General features: G+C 39.5%; 2 protein-coding genes across 2 annotated transcripts; both read left to right on the top strand.

The window, feature by feature from the left end:
* Positions 1-998: 998 nt before the first annotated feature.
* On the top strand, positions 999-7,927 carry hspa14 (heat shock protein 14). Its single transcript, XM_007541078.2, has 14 exons — positions 999-1,128; positions 2,623-2,703; positions 2,851-2,933; positions 3,497-3,545; positions 3,943-4,048; positions 4,117-4,207; positions 4,395-4,499; positions 4,806-4,967; positions 5,959-6,114; positions 6,195-6,297; positions 6,752-6,967; positions 7,284-7,448; positions 7,630-7,697; positions 7,772-7,927. The coding sequence occupies exons 1-14, from the start codon at positions 1,060-1,062 to the stop codon at positions 7,848-7,850; spliced, it is 1,533 nt and encodes a 510-aa protein (XP_007541140.1). The 5' UTR covers positions 999-1,059; the 3' UTR covers positions 7,851-7,927.
* A 5,191-nt stretch (positions 7,928-13,118) lies between these two features.
* Positions 13,119-16,388, top strand: b2m (beta-2-microglobulin). Its single transcript, XM_007541077.2, has 4 exons — positions 13,119-13,274; positions 14,029-14,301; positions 15,533-15,564; positions 16,018-16,388. Exons 1-3 carry the CDS (start codon positions 13,211-13,213, stop codon positions 15,544-15,546), a joined length of 351 nt encoding a protein of 116 aa, XP_007541139.1. The 5' UTR covers positions 13,119-13,210; the 3' UTR covers positions 15,547-15,564; positions 16,018-16,388.
* The last annotated feature ends 1,404 nt before the right edge of the window (positions 16,389-17,792 follow it).

Below are 17,792 nucleotides of genomic sequence, written 5' to 3'. Positions count from 1 at the left end.
CCAGGCGCTTCCTCCGGCGCCCTGCGTCAGCACAGCATCTGCTGTCTCCTCGTCCCTCAGCCGATCACCGCTGTACCGGACCGCCAAGCCAGGTTAGTGTTCCCCTCATACACACTAATAAGATCCCTTCATTGCTATCTCTCCAGTCACCGATCTCTCTTCTCCGCCCCCTTCGCAGTGCTGCAGCTGACGATCCTGTGTGTCCGGCTTTAGCTGCTTTTTAATAAATTGAGTATTCTGCTCACTCCTGTGTCGTGGCTGAGTTTCTGGGTCCCTCTAGTGAACCATTACAGGGCATACTTCTTTAAATAATTCAGTCAGGGATTGGGTCTACTTATATTTAGATGAAGTAAATATTTTTGATAATTCAGGAAGTTCAATTGAATCAGAAAAGTCCAAACATAGATCAAATTTTACATTTGCTATAAATGCTCCCTCAATCTCTTTATTTTCAAGAAAATCAATTTTAATTCAATTTTAAATCTCACTTAAATGTGCATTTAATTCATTTTAATGTATTTTACATAAATTGCATTACTTCACATCTATCAAGTATTTTTTCTCACTAATTTGTCATCACCTTCAGCTCTATGTCAACTCCTTCATGCACTGTCAACTCTGCCAGATGGACTTTTTGTTGTTTTTTGTTTTAAATATTTTTTTTTTGTTTCTTGAGAAGTATTTGTCTGTAAAAATTAGAAAAATATCGCTAATAGGGTATTTTAAAAATAATTTTAGATTTATTTTTGTCAGATGGTGATGACAAAGTTCTGGGTCAGGTTGATTAAAAATGTAATTTAAAAAAAAATGTTGCAACTTGGAGGCTGCACATTTTTACATTTCCAAAACATTATTTGACATATTTGCATACATCAGATTGAGAAATAATAATAAAAAAAAATTGGAAAAATTAAAATCCATTTTGTCCCTATTCTCAAGAATCACTGAATGATTATGAAAAAAGTGGCACGTGGGCAGTAATGCTCAACAAAACCACAGGGAGGCAATAGTGCAAGTTAAACCGCTGGTAAACTCCGAAAGAAGAAGAAGAGGAAGTCCATGTTTTCCAGCATGTCTGCGATTGGGATTCATTTTGGTTATACTTGTGCCTGTGTGGCCGTGTTTAAGGTGAGCGACTCGCAGTCTTTTACCACCTAAAATCTTTCAGAGCTGAGGTCCACGCCGCTTTTCGCGGGGGGGACGAGCAGTGATGTCAGTTCCGGTAATGATGGATGGCGTCGTGGTAAAATGTAAGCGTTAGCAGCAGCAGTCTAGTGGTCGTTCAGAGAAGAAAAGAAGTTGGGAGAACCAAGAGGCTAGAAGATCAGAGAGGAGTGAGGGGGTCCAGGTGTGTGGAAGACCGGCCAGGTTCAGCTCAGAGGGAAGCTATATAATGTGTACACGCTAACAGTTACACACGTCGACGAGGTCGCCATGTTGGGAGGGTAATGCTGTCAGTCACTGATCCAGAATCTGTAACGTTATTGTTACCTCTACTTTTTAATAAGGAATTTAACTTATTGTGTTAATGTGTTATAAATTAGGACACAACTTTTTAATTTTGAATCAACATATGTGCTTAAAAAAATAAACCCAGGTTCTTAAAAGTTGAACCTGGATAACAAACCTATAATTTGTGATCCTTAACAGCTTCCAGCTGTTAAGGATCATTCAGGAAGTTCTGTTTCCTGAATGATCCTTACTATTTATATATTTATGATTCTTCTATAATATATATGATGATGTTATATGTTCTACACATTCATATTTATACTTTTAACACTACCTATAATGACATACATATTTATTAGAATCTGCATTATTTACCAAGTTTGTGCACACAGAATAAATTTGACTTCAGTTCTGCTTTGCTCTCAGTGAATGCATTTAACATGTATACGTGTGTGTGCATATACACACACACACACACACACACACACAAGTCATACTCTGTCGCGTCGGCCTGAAGATAAAAGGCTGAAAAGTTTGTGTCTGGGATGTGTGGGGTCAGCAGAGATTTAAGATTTCCTTTGCCTGACCCTTGACCTGTTCCAGTCCTGGATGGAGGGCTAGTCATTCCTGCTGACCCTCTCTACAGTTGTACCTGTCCTGTTTGTGGATGAGCCAAACCACACAGTTCTGGACAAACAAGGGATAGACTCTATGTAGAAGATGACCAGCAGCCACTATATTGTGTACAATGTGTCCATAATCATGTTCAATGTGCAACTGGAATATCATCCAGCAGTGTGCAGGCCAGGGCTCCACTTAATCCCTAGAGCTGATTAACTCATATCTTTTCAAATCCTCGTCCTCTTTACTGTCGCTGCCTCCTGTCAGTGTACTCTACCCTGTTCCCCTTGCTTTGGTTTCAAAAGCTTGGCTTACTAAGCTCATAAAACCTCATTGTATAAAAGTATTTTTTGTCATCAGATTATTTCATGAAATGTACTCAAGCTACACTTCTGACAGGGTCCCCCCAGTGTGTTATAAGCCTGCCGGACCCTGTAAGGACCTCCCTCTACATGACTGCTGCCAGTGTCCTGATGGCTGTCATGCCAGTTGTCTTCTTTGTTTCCTGTTTTTATTTTTTGTTTTAATGAAGTAAAATGTGTGTCTTAGGAGGGGCGTGCTGATGTGGTGGCTAACGATGCAGGAGACAGAGTCACTCCAGCTGTGGTGGGCTACAGAGATACTGAGCAGGTGAGTCTTTTAGTTCTGCTTTTCATTTTACCAATCTTATTTACTCTCCTAAAATTATTGCCAACAGAATCATTTTTGTGTCTTTTCTGGCATTCTGAAGCTGTGTCATTCTTGTTAATTCCATGTGGACTGTTTCTTCGTTTGCAGATTGTGGGAATAGCAGCAAAGCAAGGTCAGGTCCGAAATGCGGCCAACACAGTTGTTAAGGTGAAGCAGGTTCTGGGGAGAAGGTAGGTCACCAGAGGAGTGTTTTGTTGCAGCTTATGTAGCTTCGGTAGAACAATGGCTCTGATCAGACCTGCAGGCCAAAATCTGAATTATTATTAAATGTGTAAAGCGACAGCAATCACTTTTTTTGACTTTTGTCTATTTTTTTTTTTACACAGACTTCCTTTTTTTAATGTATGTATCTAACAAAGGCAGATTTGTTAGACTCATATCAACTATAAGTTTTATATATATATATATATATATAGATTCTCATTATTACTGTGGAAATTGTTTGTTTCCATAATTTAACACAAACATCAACATGCCATAGAAGAAAATGTATCAGTCCTCTGTTTGTACATGTTTTATGTTTTGTCTATTTAAAAACCTAAAACGGAAAACAACCTGCAGTTCTTTAGAAATTACTACAAATTTTCTGTTATGGATATTTACTGAACATTTTGAAGTCGTCTTTTCAGAGACGGTTATGTAACAGGCTTTATTTAGCTGGACTGAGGGGAAGAACGGCTCCTTGACAACAGCTCTGGACAATAATAGAGTTCTTTTCTCTGTCTTGATTTAGATTCGATGATCCTGTGACACAAACACACAAAACAGAGACCAAATGCCAGGTATGTTGTGGCAGTCACATTAAGAGAAAGAAGTCTAATTATGTATTTATTTTTTGGTTATTTCCATTATTTAAATGTTTCCATCATATGCCACTCTTCAACCCACATAAGAGCTAGAGTGACAAAAACATAAAAAGAAACAGGCCAGTTTTATCATCAATTATCATCAGTTGACTTTTGCTATAATAATGCTACTGTCATGTAAAACATCCCATCATCAGGCACACATTCACCTGGTTCCTTCTTTTTTTGACTGGTGATACATTTTCTTAATTATCATTATTTTTATTTCTTCTACCACTCTCTACTTGGAATAGGACTTTGGTTTCTTTCCGAAAATGCGCTTTGCCAACAGAGACAAAGCTGTGGCTCCATCTGACTTGTGGTTTGTGTGCAGGTTATCAACAGAGAGCAGATGCCATATTATGAGATCACCTGTGGAGAGCATACAAAGCTTGTGGCACCAGAGGATGTTGCAAAGCTCATCTTCAAGAAGATGAAAGGTAGTGTGAATTAAATGCACCCTGTCCGTAGAAAAGGACAATCAGATGACTTCTTTACTTTTCCCCAGAAACGGCTCAGTCAGCTCTGGGCTCTGATGTGACTGACACCGTTATTACTGTTCCCTTTGAGTTTGCACATGCTCAGAAGCGTAGTTTGAGGTAAGAATATTTTATTTTCATTAATTTCTGTTTTATTACTATATTTCCCCCAGCTTTATGGCTTTGGGGGACAAATGTATGGTGTCCATGTTTCTTTAATTGACAGTAGTACATTTAACTGCTGCAGTTTGGTAGGCAAAACAATCTGGAAGTTTTCTGAAATATGCTTCAAAACGTTGTTTTGCAGAGAGGCAGCTGAAGCTGCAGGCTTCCATGTTTTGAGGATGATCCATGAACCTGCTGCTGCTCTGCTGGCCTACAACGTGGGACAGGACTACTCCTCTGGGAACAGGTACAGGGTGGAAACGTCTGCAGAACGCCTGGAAAACAACAGAGGAAATGTCAAAAGGCTGATTAGACATCTATTTTAACAAGCAATTAAGCAGGGGTACCTAATAAAGTGGTCAATTAGTGTGCCTCAACAGTCGTTCTTAAAAGCTAAATTGCTTTAGGCGTCACTGGCTGCTGCTCAGCCTTTTCATTTGTCTGAGCTGTGCTGAAGAGGTTCAGCTTACTGAGTCTGATCTGAATTCTAAATGAATCGTCTTCCTCCTGTGTAGAGTGAGTGTTGATGTTTGACCTTGTGGTTTTGTCTCAGTCACGTCCTGGTGTATAAGCTTGGGGGGACGTCCCTGAGTGTGACGGTGCTGCAGGTGAACGGGGGTATGCTGCGGGTGGTCAGCACCCGGACGGACCACAGCATCGGGGGGGAGAGCTTCACCCAGGCCCTGGCTCAGCACCTGGCCTCCGAGTTCAAACGGTAGCTACAGTCACAAAGAACAACACAAGTCAGGTCCATTAAACACAGAGAAGAACATTCAGTTAATGGCTTTTTTTTAAAGTTCTTTTTATCAGAATAATGCATATCAAGTATTTATTTCTGCTCATGTTGAAATTAACATTTACTGAAATAAAAACTCAAAATGTTATATCAGACCAGCGATGCAGGATATTGAATCTTCATAGTGTGAGTTTCACTTTTAGATTCTCATGACCAAAATAATTATCTTCTTGATAATTTGTAAATTATGGGTTTGTATCTTTGCTATCTATGCTAGGGTTAAATCTTGATGGGTTAGTGAGCTAATAATAGAAATATTTCAAATCAATAAGAACATGTGCATCTCAACTTCATCACCAGTTCATCTGGACTGGAGAGTCCAAATGTTCCCATAATTCCAGATAGCATTTGCATAATGTAGAAAATATTGAGAGTTGCTGTATAAACTGGGAACCTCTTTTCTCTGGACTGTTTTTCTCAGCCGTCATGGCAGCCCGGCTGTTGCACAGGAAGGCAACAGCCGGGCTGTTGCCTTCCTGTGCAATTCCATAAAAATATTCTGGTTTACAGACCAGTTTGGGCTTTCTCCCATTCACTTGAATTTCTAATTAGCAAACAGAAGGACTGAATGATGATGTTGATTTTCTGCTCTGTTTTAGAATCGTAGTCTGCCTGTAGTTTTAGTGATGACAGTGAAGGAAGCTGTTCAGTCCGTGCTGGTTACACTTCCAAATATTAAATTAATATTAACAGCCACCTCATTTGGATTGACCCTTCTCTGAGAGTGCAAAAAATTTCTGGTAAACTGGTGCACTACATGCATCACAGGCAGACATTAGCGACTAGGTAAAATGTAAAACTTTAACAGAGTCCAGGCCTCCAGAATGGAATGGTTTTTTAGTAAGTCCAGTAGCAAAGCGTTGAACCAAGCTGGTTTTCACTGGGCTAAGATGTCTGTGTTGTTGTGCAGAACCTTTAAACACGATGTGAGCTGTAACCCGCGGGCCCTGCTGAAGCTCATGAACAGTGCAGACATGGCCAAGCACTCTCTGTCCTCCCTGGGGTCAGCCAACTGCTTCGTTGATTCCCTGCATGACGGCGTAGACTTTGAGTGCGCTGTTTCTAGGTGAGGTGCCAGCGAGGGTGTTTCATCTCGTTATTTGTTTCATTTCGTTACGGTTTGACCTTTTGGTTTGTTTCCTACAGAGCTCGATTTGAGCTGCTCTGCTCCACACTGTTCAACAAAAGCATCCAGCCAATCAGGTCGCTGCTGGACGAGGCGGGACTCTCTGCTGGAGACATCAACAAGGTAAGACAGGTTGACCCAGGCACAGCTTCATGCAAAGCACATCAAAAAATAACAGGTTCATGTTGAGAGGAAAAATAAAATGTTCTGATGTACTTCAAATATTATATTAATTTTGACCCATTTAATTAAAAACCCAATTATGGAAAAATGATCTTGTATGGCTATCAGTTGCGCTTAAGACATTTACTGCTAAACCTGACTAGTATTTAGCTAGGTGTTTGGGCTGTTCATGCTGCGAGGCATTCAAAGTTGCACACAGTTCTTTGATTGTTTGCATGGTTGGATCCTAATAAGGATCCACTTCTCCTTCCACTAAACTTTCCACTCTGAAAAACCAGCTTGTTTACCAGCGACTGCCTGCTGAGCATCTGCAAATCTGAATTCTGGCATTTTTATTAGCTGAGAAACATAAATCATGGATATGAACATAGTTGGGCGGCCATTTTTGTTTTAGGTGGTTCTCTGTGGCGGATCGTCCAGGATCCCTCGCCTCCAACAAATGATCCGTGAGATGTTCCCAGACATAGAGCTGCTGAACTCAGCCCCTCCGGATGAGGTGATCGCCGTGGGAGCGGCCATGGAGGCGGGGCTTCTGGTTGGCCGGGACAGCCTTGCCCTGGAGGAGGAGTCTGTTGCTGTGGATGTTTCTGCTGCTGACATCCTCCTGAAGGTATCCTCATCTGTTTGAGTCGTCTGCACTGAGCCATCTGCACAGCATGGATGGCTTTCCCTCTGGAATATGACCTTTATATATATTACTATGTATATATAAAGTGGATAAAATTTTGTCATATTGTGACAACATTCCAAAACAGAAATAGCAAGTTAAGTAGTTACTCATTTTCCCTCTTAAAATAGTGGAATCTATGGAATTAGCTTTTTTATCGTTTGAGATGTAAAATAAAGATATAAAACGAAAGACATCCTCTTTCATTCAGTTCTATAAAATGAGGATTAGGATGAAAATGTTCTGCTTTGTGCTGCAGGAAGTGGATAATTCAGGAGCTGAGACGTTTAGCGTTCTACTTCCTGTGGGAACTCCCCTTCCTGCTCGCAGACACCACACCTTCTCCGCCGAGGGCAGACTGTCCTCCCTCTGCCTGGAGGTTTATCAGAGGGTCACCACGCAGCAGCCCCAAAAACTATCCAAGGTAATCAGAATTGTAGTTTTGTATTCAGGTGAGTTTTAGTACTTTGTAGTTTGATATTGCTGACTGAAAAAGTTTGCCACGCAACTGCACATTTTCACTGAAGGTAAAGAAAAATTGTGCAAATTCACGAAAATATTATGCACCATCTAAGTACTTGCACATGTTTGTGTTTAATATCCAGATTATTTTAAGAGACCTGCAGCCCAGTGAAGAGAACCACAGCATTGATGCTGTGGTCACCATGAAAAGGTGTGTGTCCTCTGAAGCATCAGTGTGCTCAGTTCAGTTCACAGTTGTGGAGAATTCTTGTCTGTGTGTTCCAGGGACGGTTCTGTTCATGTGTCATGTGCAGCGCAGAGCAGTGGGAGATCTGAGGCCGTCACCATAGCAGCAGCATCATGAATTCACTTCATCCCCTTCCACTCCGTGTTGCAGCGCTCCTCCTGTTTTCTACAACTTAATAAACTAATGAAACCATGTGCAGCTGCTCGGTGCTTTCATACAGACACGGAATAATGCAGATCGCAAAAATGACCACAAGGTGTCGCACTTTGAAAGTTCTTCTAAGCAGATTTGAGAGTTGGGCAGTATGAGCAGGATTTGATGCTGGAACACATTCTGATAAAAATGAAAGTAAAGTTCTAGGGCCTCATGCATAAAAGACTGCGCAGTTTTGACACTAAAACTTAGAGTACAGAAAAATTTAGAAAAGTGCGGCGCACAAAAAAAATCGGACTCATAAAGCCGTGCGCACGCAGGTGGCCGCGCACCTTTCCTTTATAAATCCTAATTTGCGGGAAATAGAGCGCAGCTGCTGGTCCACCCTGTCGCCACCCACAAATGCATATGTGAATTTGTATAAATACCCGGAAGTCTGCCACCACGTGAAGCAATAACCATGGCAACGTCCTTGTTTGAAGCAGTTCAAGTATTTATAGTAATACTAATAATTATATATTTTATTTAAAAGGTGCTTTGAGGGCACATAATGTCACCTCACAAAAATAAAAGTACATTTTAAAGACAAAAACAAATGCAAATAAAAAAAAATGAGATCGTGCAAATGCCTGTCTGAACAGTAGCGCGGTCAGCCGGGATTTAAAGACCGAGTCAGAGGGTCCTTCGAGTGGGGAAAGTGGACGTTTAGAATCAGAATCAGAAGAATTTTATTGTCATTGTCAGAAAGGCAACAAAATTGCAATTCCAGTACAACCATCCATTACACAACACGAGGGGGAGAGGGCGAATAGTTGGCTGAGGCCTCCCAGCCCGACAGGCGCCGCCTTGCAGAGGAAATAAGAAAAACATCAGGTAAGGAGAGGGGGGGAAAACAGCCTGTTTCAAACTCTGCTCTTTACAGGGCACATATAAACTCATAGACAAAACAAGCCGGGTACAAGGAGGAGGTGTGACGTGCATATGGGTCTCGTGAGTTATGTGTGTCAGACCATGAACCCTAACTGAAGCACGGATTGTCTGTGATTGTGAGTATGATGTCGGAGTTCAGCACCAGCTTTATCAGTTAAGGGCCCACAGATGTTCTCAGGGAAGGGGGGGCAGCAGAACCGAGCCTTCTTTAGACATAACAACCAGTTTATTCTAAATAGTAGAATCGTGTGTATAAGTTGTACATTTGCAGAATAAAGATGCTTTATATGGCGCATTCACAAAACGGGCGGCTCGACTGAAGGATGGCTGTAGCTGGCACAAGACCGGTATAGCAATCCTTCTTTAAGTTTTGCTCAGAGATCCAGGATGATTAGCAATCTAAACGCTAATAAACCACCATCAACATTTCCCAGCAGATCAATATGATCTCTGAACAAACACTCCCTCTGAATCCTTCCATTGGGGATGTTCTCCACCAGAGCCAAAGGGCTCCACAATTACGCTGCTCACCTTTGCGCAGCTACTTATGTGTGATTGTATACACACACCTTGATCACCTTAAAAATAATCAAACCTGTTGGTTATTTTTAATCAGCAGGTTTGAGTTAATCTACTGATCTAACCACGTTTTCTTTTTTTTAGTGAGAATTAAATTACTTCGCAGATGCAATTCATGTGCTTCGGCTCATGGACCAATGTGTTACATCTTTATGAGACAAAAACTGAGGAAAAGTACTATTTACATTCGAGCGAGGTTTTCACATACTTCTATTTTTATTTTCTCTATTTTGTGTGCGTGTTAGCTTATTGTCTGAGGATAAATGCGGCTCATTTTCATCGTTTACCTTTTAGCAATAAAATATTAAAATCATGAAAAACATCGTTTTGGTGCTTCTTGACGCAAAGTTAATTTTTATACATGCCGACTTTTGCATAAAATATGGAACCGCACATTTTTTGTGCGCACGCACGCTTTGTGCATGAGGCCCCTGGTCAGGCTGTTTGTGGTTTTCATCAGCTGCGATCACACCGAGATAGAAACAATTGTTTCTGCATTTTATATGAAATAATTAGTTCTAAAAGTGGTTCTCTGGCTGGAAATAAGTGATGAGAAGAAACACTGCAGCACTGTGCAATCAAATCATTTATTCTGTCGTCAGAGTTACATAATTATATCTCTGAAGAAACCATTCACATTTATTGTAAAATAAACTGATGCAGATATTACAAAATATGTTTCTGCATAAGCTAATGTCTTGGAAATGGCCCGTTTAAGTAAAACAACAAAAAAAAGGATTAATTTTTTTTATTTATCCAGCATCTACACTAGATTGTGTGTCTTAAGTGTCACATCTAAAGAAAAGATTTTACCCAACTTTCTCATATTTTGGGTTGCTGATGAGAGGAGGGCATTCCAGGCATTCTTCTAGCTCACATGATGATGTTAAACCAGATTTGTTCTTAAACTGGGTCCAGGTCAGATTCCAATGGAATTACAGACGCACCTGTTTTTGTTAAAGCTATTACAGATTACCCTCCATCCAGTCATTTTCTGTACACCCTTGTCCCTAGTAGGGTCAGGAGGGTTGCTGGTGCCTAACTCCAGCAAATATTTCAAGTGAGAGGTGGGTTGACCCTAGACACATCACCAGTCTGTTGCAGGGCAAACACAGACAGACAGGACATCTGTCTGTCTTATGCACACACACACTCACACCTAGGGAGAATTTAGAGAGACAAATTAATCTAACAGTCATGTTTTTGGACTGTGGGAGGAAGCCAGAGTACCTGGAGAGAACCCACCATGCACAGGGAAAACATGCAAACTCCATGCAGAAAGACCCCAAGCCAGGAATCAAACCCAGGACCTTCTTGCTGGAAGGCAATAGTGCTACCTACTGTGCCACTGTGCAGCTCATTACAGATCACAATATTGTATTAAAATTGTAAATGGATACATTTTAAGTCACTTTCTAGTCAATCCACCCAATTGAATCATTTTACTCTGGAGACATGTTCACTCAGTCACACACAAATTTCTACACAGATATAGGCAACTTGGGGTTAAGTGCCTTGCACAGGGTCAGGATGTGTCAGGAAGAAAACTGCAACTGAACCCACAACTTTTCAGGATGTGAGTCAAGTGCCCTACCCTCTAACCAAAGTTTCCCCCAAACAAATCAGACAGGGTCCACTGGAGTTCTACAGTGAACCCTCAAGGGTTCAGGGTTCAGTGGACTCTGAACCCTGGAGTTCAGGGTCCTCTGAACTCCAGTGGACCCTGTCTATTTGTTCAGTATTTCTACGCCATGCTGCTTGACTCGCTGTCGGCTGGTGAGGCTTTAATCCTCAACTTGGCTGTCATATTCAAGTCCCGGCCCGATGACCTTTGCCCCACGTCTTCTCTCTCTTTCAGAACCTGCTCTCCTGTATGACCGCTCTCAAATAAAGGCCTCAGAGCTGATAAAACCTTATAAAAAGAAAACACCTGAAAATTGAAAGGTAAGTTATTAAATTTGTATTTTGACATGCAACATGTCTCCTAGACCTACATGTATTAAAACACAATCGAAACTAAATTAGACATTTTATTATATAAAACCAAACGAGTGGAAATCCCCAAACGTTCCCATGAGTGTGTGCCAAACCCAGGCCTGTAAAAGCGGTGCAGAAGCTCCGCCCAGGCAGATGGAGCTGTGAGAGGGTGTTCATCCAGATGAGACGGCATCCTGTTTGATGCAATGACATCAGCACAGTGTTATGAGTTTAGACAGAAAGTGAAACTTTGTGGCAGAGTTTGATTCTTCATTGTTTTTGCCATGTACTATATATCTTTGGGAAATCTAAATCTGTGCCTCACAAAAGTTCAGCATTCTTTTATTTATTTACTTATTTTTTTAAAAAGGGATGATTATCTTTCTCAATTCCATTTATTTTTTCTTTCCTTAAGCTCTTCATATGTTAGCTTGTACCATACTGGCTATGTTTTCAGATTTTTTTTTCTTTTTCTTTTTAACAAATGAGGCGTTAAACAACAACGGGGTATCATTCTAGTTGATCCTGAGGCCCATAATGTAAAGTTCTGTCCTACAGGACAGATGATGCTGAAAATCATAGCATCATCGACGCTGTATGTCCTCCAGATCAATACAAGAGCAACTCACAGCTTGTCAGGGACACCAACAGGTTTCCGTCAATGGTTGGGTAGAGATAACACCAGCTCTTCCAGATGTGGATAAAATGATTGCTCACAGTTTCACATGTGAAGTGTTTTTGGTTTTTGGAACTTAGTTTCTGTAGAAACATTGGCTGCACTCCTGGATAATTTGGTGTGCTTATCACGTCCTGTATACAAACCGTTTCTGTTTTTCATTTAATAGTTGCGATTTAGTTTTTCTATTCTATGCCGACTGCTGTCTTTTGGAAGAGCCAGAGTGGAAGAACCTGAGTGCTGGTTCTGCTGGACCTCAGTGCAGCCTTTCACACTGCTGACCATGACACTAGAGAGCTGGAAGGACTCTCCAGTCCAGTATTCAGTTGGTTTGAATCTGAGGATAAAACAAAGTGGGAAGATTTGTAGCTACTGACAGCAGATAGTTCAGTCTTCATCTCTCTTATGTGGACTTTCTCTTCATGCCATCCTCCTCCCTTTGGCTTTGCTGTAACATCACTGCCAGTCCTCTGACAGCTTACCAACTTATTGGCATATTTCTTCTGATTAACAACCTTTTCATACATGCAATGTTTTCATACTCCATGAAGACAATGTGCTCTACAGCTAATCAATTATTGTGCCTTCATCTGTTGTTATGTATTCTGTCATTATTGCCTTTTTATTATTATTATGAAGAAGGCTGTTACTTTGCTGAGTGTAATGTGTACATAGAGTTGAATCTTTATTTTAAAACTCTTTATATTTGCTGGGGAGTTAATTGGCAGACTGGGAGGATCACGTTTATGGAACCAGTTACTAGAAAAGGAAGTTTTGGTAATATCCCCAAAAGAACACATTAAGCTGACCGTTTCCTTTTTTGAAAACAAAGGAACTCAATTACAACTTTCACACTGTAAGAGAAAACCCCAAAAGGTTTAGTTTTTATGTTCATTGTCTGGAGAATTCTGAACACGGAAACACCTAACCCGTTTACCAAAACTCTTCTCAGCCTACAATTAACACAAACGTGTTTGGTCATATTTTACCTGGTAACACCAGGATATAAAATTCCTGATTGGTTAAGGTCACACAGTGGGCGGGATTTGATGTGTATTCAACCCGAGGCTGAAGCACTTTCTGTTTATTGATCAGAGGACGGAGAAAGAGCCGGTTCTGTTCTAAACTTTCTGCGACCTGAAGAAGAAGAAAGTGAAGTAAAATGAAGCTGCTACTGTGTCTCGCAGCTCTGGTTGCTGTTTTCTGCGCAGTGAGCTGCAAAAATTGTAAGTAGCAAAATCTTCTGTTTAATTCTGCCAGGATAGAATAAAACAGTATGATACTTTTCATCACACTGAAGAATATCAGAAACATTTTCTATTTACAGGATGGACCTTCTGCTGCTGTCAACAGTTTCGTGTTCTGTTCAGTAACAGCGTTTTAGGCGACACCATTGGTGTCTTTTTTTTTGTTGATGTAATCTTGATGAGGCCTCGATAGAGACGCAGTTTTAATTTACATTATTTATATATAGTTAATCTATATGTACAGAATATGTTTTTCTTTTAGTTAATTCTCCCGAAAAGCTTCAATGTTGGCGGGAATTGAAGTCAAGGACAAATATGAAGCATAAAATAATTATAGAAAAAGCTTGACCTGAGTTTAGTTTCGTTTTTCTCACGTTACAGACTGCTGAATAGCTTCCCCTACTGGCGACAGTGTGAAGTAATTTTCAAATGGTCTTTCTTTTCGACCGTTGCTTCTCTGCGTCAAATTATTGATCTTCTGTGAACACGTGAAGGTTTAATGTTTGAACTGTCATAGAAAATCTGGTTTGATGTTTAAGCGAAATAAAAGTCAAGCTTTTGAGGATCTGTGGTTGTATTGAGAGCTTATTTTATATGTTAGCAGCCTGACGAAGCTTTTTCATTACCTCAAAGTCTAAACTGAGACACTGAGAAGGAATTATTTGCAGAAGTAATGTGAATAACTACCATTATCCTGTAAAATGACAACCATTTTTTGCCCTGTTGCCTCTAGCTCCACCCAAGGTTCTGATCTACAGCCGTAACCCTGGAGAGTACGGGAAGGAGAACACTCTGATCTGCCATGTGAGCAACTTCCACCCTCCTGACATCACCATCGACCTCCTGTGTGATGGCAACCTGCTCCCCAACCCTGTGCAGACCGACCTGGCCTTCAAACAGGACTGGCACTTCCACCTGACCAAAAGCGCCGCCTTCACTCCAGAATCTGGCAAAACATGCATCTGCAAAGTCAATCATGCGGGAAATTCCAAACAATACACTTGGGGTGAGTTGGTAATTTAAAATCTTTCTGAAATAGATATTGCTTTGAATCAGAACCAAAGTCCAGGAATTCCCTTCAGTCTGCTTTCGATTTCCCTCACTGCAACATGCCTGGTCACATGACTGCAGCCAACAGAAACCTGCTGGGAGAACAATGGTTTCATAAAAACAATCATTTAAACCTGGGGAAATGTGCACACATATTGTTATATCTAATTTATTAAACCTCTATGATAAAAGTATGACCATTAGTGATGGGGCTTATGGCTCTTCAGGATCAGTTAACTGCAAAGAGCTGTTCAAAGTATCCATTTTTTAAAATGTTAATTTTTCAATTAGCAAACAATCTTATTCATAATATAGTTTTATTTTAATTGCTTTTTAGGGTAAAGTTCACAAAAAAGATGAATCATCTGTAATAAGTAAATAACCAAGAAAAAAATTCTTACAGAATATATTATGTATATATTTTCATAAAACATAAAATTTCAAAATATACTTGTTAAATACCCATGTAGCTTTTTAAATCAATGTTGTGTGTATTCATAATGTTTCGGTGCTTTTTGTAATATTGAAACAAAATTTTAAAAAATGTAACAAAGTCGAAGGAAAAGTTGACTACAGATGCTGTGGCCGAAAACACAAATCCTCTTCTGGACTATTAAATATAAGAATTAATGTGACTATTATTATCAAAGCCCGTCAGTGTAGTCCAGCCTGCACAGCCACCATGACACGACAATAACTCAGACAGTTAACTGCGCAGTGCTAATAAACAAGGACTTTCCTTTGTTTTATTTATTTGCTGGTTAAATAAATATATTTTTTACATTAAATATAATAAGAGCTGCTGCAGTGTGTACAGAGCATTGTTAGCAAGTTAAGTTATGAAAAAAAAAAAAACAAACATAGAACAGCTCTCAGTCAGACCTGAGTAATGCCGTACTTAGCAAAGAGCCGTTAAAAGAGTTGGATTGTTTGTGGCTATCACATCACTGATGACCATACCTAAATGATATCTGCAGAACCTGGAGAGCAACGTTTTCGGCTTTTATTTTTTTCAACATTTGTTGCTGTTGTGCATACAATCACCATGTCATAAACCAAAAATGTTTTGCTGAAAAGTATTGTCCCCAGTATAGCATTCTGGGAATGTGTTTTTTTTTTCCTGGACATCAGCCTGGACTCTCAGAAACTCCTCAGATGAGTAACAGTTGCTGTGTTGTGTTTTACAGAGCCCAACATGTAACTGCAGAAACCCAGACAGGTAAGTTTCCTCTTGTTCCTGTTGACAGAACCGATGATCCACAGTAAAATCGTCAGATAGATAAAGTTCATTACTAGGTTATTATTACATTATCACCAACGTTTTCCACACTGAAAAATTCAGTTTATTCATATTGGATATTTGTAATTTTGGTAAAATCCTCTTCCAACATGTTTTGACTAACTTCAAGGTCAGAGTCAGCTTGATTACTTTTCAAAACTTTTCTTATGCATTTTCAAATAGATTTAAAAAAAAAAGTTTCTGAAATTGAAACCTGGAGAACTAAATTCTGCAGCATGTGTCCTAGTGAGAACACTGTTTTAAAAACATTGAAGCTGAAACTCTTTGTGAAAACAACATAGAAGTAGATCAGAAAGAGTTTTTATCTTGACTGCACTTTGGCTCCTCAGCAGCAGGATCATCTCTTATTAATGCTGTCATGTTTCTTTTCAGAATGTTCCCTGCTGCAGAATCATCTGTTCACCATCCCATCAATCAGCAGCATCAGTTTTCTTCAGTTTGCCTCTGACTGTCTATTGAATAATAGTTGGGTAGAAAGGTGGTGGGTCATTTTCAGTCTTGTTTTTGTTGATACAAACAGGTCTTCAACTTATACACCATGTCATAATTTAAGTGTGCTGTTTTTGATTTCTTGCTTTTCATCCTGTAAATGATTGTATCCATGTTTGATATGTAAACTCTGTAAGTGAAACTTTGTTTCATAATTGGCCAAATTTTCTGAGAGGTTTTTCTATTTTTCTTATTGATTTATGGCTTAAAGTGATTGTCAACATCCTGTACTAAATAAAAGCCTCTTAGTAATACTTCTTTTCTGTCATTAATTAAGAAACATTACAATAGTTACAACATTGTAGCTTACTATAAAACAAAGTACCTGTAAACTGTTGCTTTATTTGATCCCAAAGGGAAAATATGTCATAACTCAGAGCTGTTAGTTAAGCTCTGAAGATATTTAGCCAAATATCTTCAGAGAATTCTGTCAGTGTGAATTTATTCATACAGTACTTTAAAAACAAATGTTAACCCATTTAATCCCAAATTTTTTCCTGCAAAATAAGTGCATACATTTCAATCCTTGGACCTCCCTAACACATGATATTTATGAATTATTACATTTTATGTTGGATATGTTAGTGAAAATACAGGTTTTATACTCGCAATAATTGTTGCCGGTGGGAAACAGCATCGTCTAAGTTACACAAATCTGGCCAATTTATACCTATAAAAATATTAAAAATCATGACATGCATAGCCTATTATAACAAAGAATGGTTACAAGAGTGTTCAGAAATATTTTAGAAACATAAAAATTCATCCAGCAGATGTCATTGTCTCAATGTGCTGAGTGACCTTTGACCTCATTTAGTCATTTCATCAATGAGGCAAAATCAGGTAAAACTGTTAGTATGAACAAATCTGCATCTGAGAGGACATTGTCCCTGTTCCACCAGACCAAGCAGTACACCTTGGCTCCTAAACAGAGTCAAGGTTTTGGCTCTGTTGTGACTTGTAGTGGCATCATCTTGTAGTTGTTTTTCAATGCATAGGCCACATTTTGTGGAAAGGATCGCCTTTTGGGGGGATGAAATGGGGAGGGTTTCAACTGTGGGATGTAGAAGACATCATTTCGAGGTTCCTTCAGGTCTAGATCTAAAACATCTGATATCTTTAAGCAAAGCAGAATAAACAGCAAAGCTATCGACACGTATGTACTGCTGTCTATGTATTCTGCTAGCGGCAACAATTGTTGCCATGCTTATATTTGCTCTTCTTATGATCAAAAGATGAATGAAGGGATACAATTTTCTTTACATATCAGTAGAAGACACTTGAAAGAACATGTGTTCAAAATATTTTATTTATATTTGTTTATTTAAATATTTTACTGACTTCCTCTTGTACAGGTTTGTGGCTGACATTTACCTCCAGCGTCACAGGCAGGAAGTAAAGAGGTCTGGCCATGTGACCTTCCACACTAGGTGCATGAAATTGATATTGCTTAGAAAAGACAATCTATTATTTTATTTAATAACTTCAATTAGTTGCTAAAAGTCTGGTGGAAAGGAAACAGTTATGAAAAGGTTTCATATTTTAATTGTATTTCATAAACTGTGAATGTGTCTCAGGATGCGTCTCAGAATCATCATTTTTTAAGGTTTTATTGGATCTAGTGGCCTTGATCTGAGAGTTGTCAGACAGGAAAGTGG

Source organism: Poecilia formosa, unplaced genomic scaffold (genome assembly GCF_000485575.1).
Source record: "Poecilia formosa unplaced genomic scaffold, Poecilia_formosa-5.1.2 Scaffold587, whole genome shotgun sequence".
NCBI classification, from domain to species: Eukaryota; Metazoa; Chordata; class Actinopteri; order Cyprinodontiformes; family Poeciliidae; genus Poecilia; species Poecilia formosa.
This window is presented reverse-complemented; position numbering and strand designations above follow the sequence as displayed.

Coding starts and splice junctions, on each gene's coding strand:
- hspa14 (XM_007541078.2), top strand. CDS start 1,060: ATGTTTTCCAGCATGTCTGCGATTGGGATTCATTTTGGTTATACTTGT. Junction 3,546..3,942: donor AAACAGAGACCAAATGCCAG/GTATGTTGTGGC, acceptor GTTTGTGTGCAG/GTTATCAACAGAGAGCAGAT. Junction 7,698..7,771: donor GCTGTGGTCACCATGAAAAG/GTGTGTGTCCTC, acceptor TGTGTGTTCCAG/GGACGGTTCTGTTCATGTGT.
- b2m (XM_007541077.2), top strand. CDS start 13,211: ATGAAGCTGCTACTGTGTCTCGCAGCTCTGGTTGCTGTTTTCTGCGCA. Junction 13,275..14,028: donor CGCAGTGAGCTGCAAAAATT/GTAAGTAGCAAA, acceptor TGTTGCCTCTAG/CTCCACCCAAGGTTCTGATC.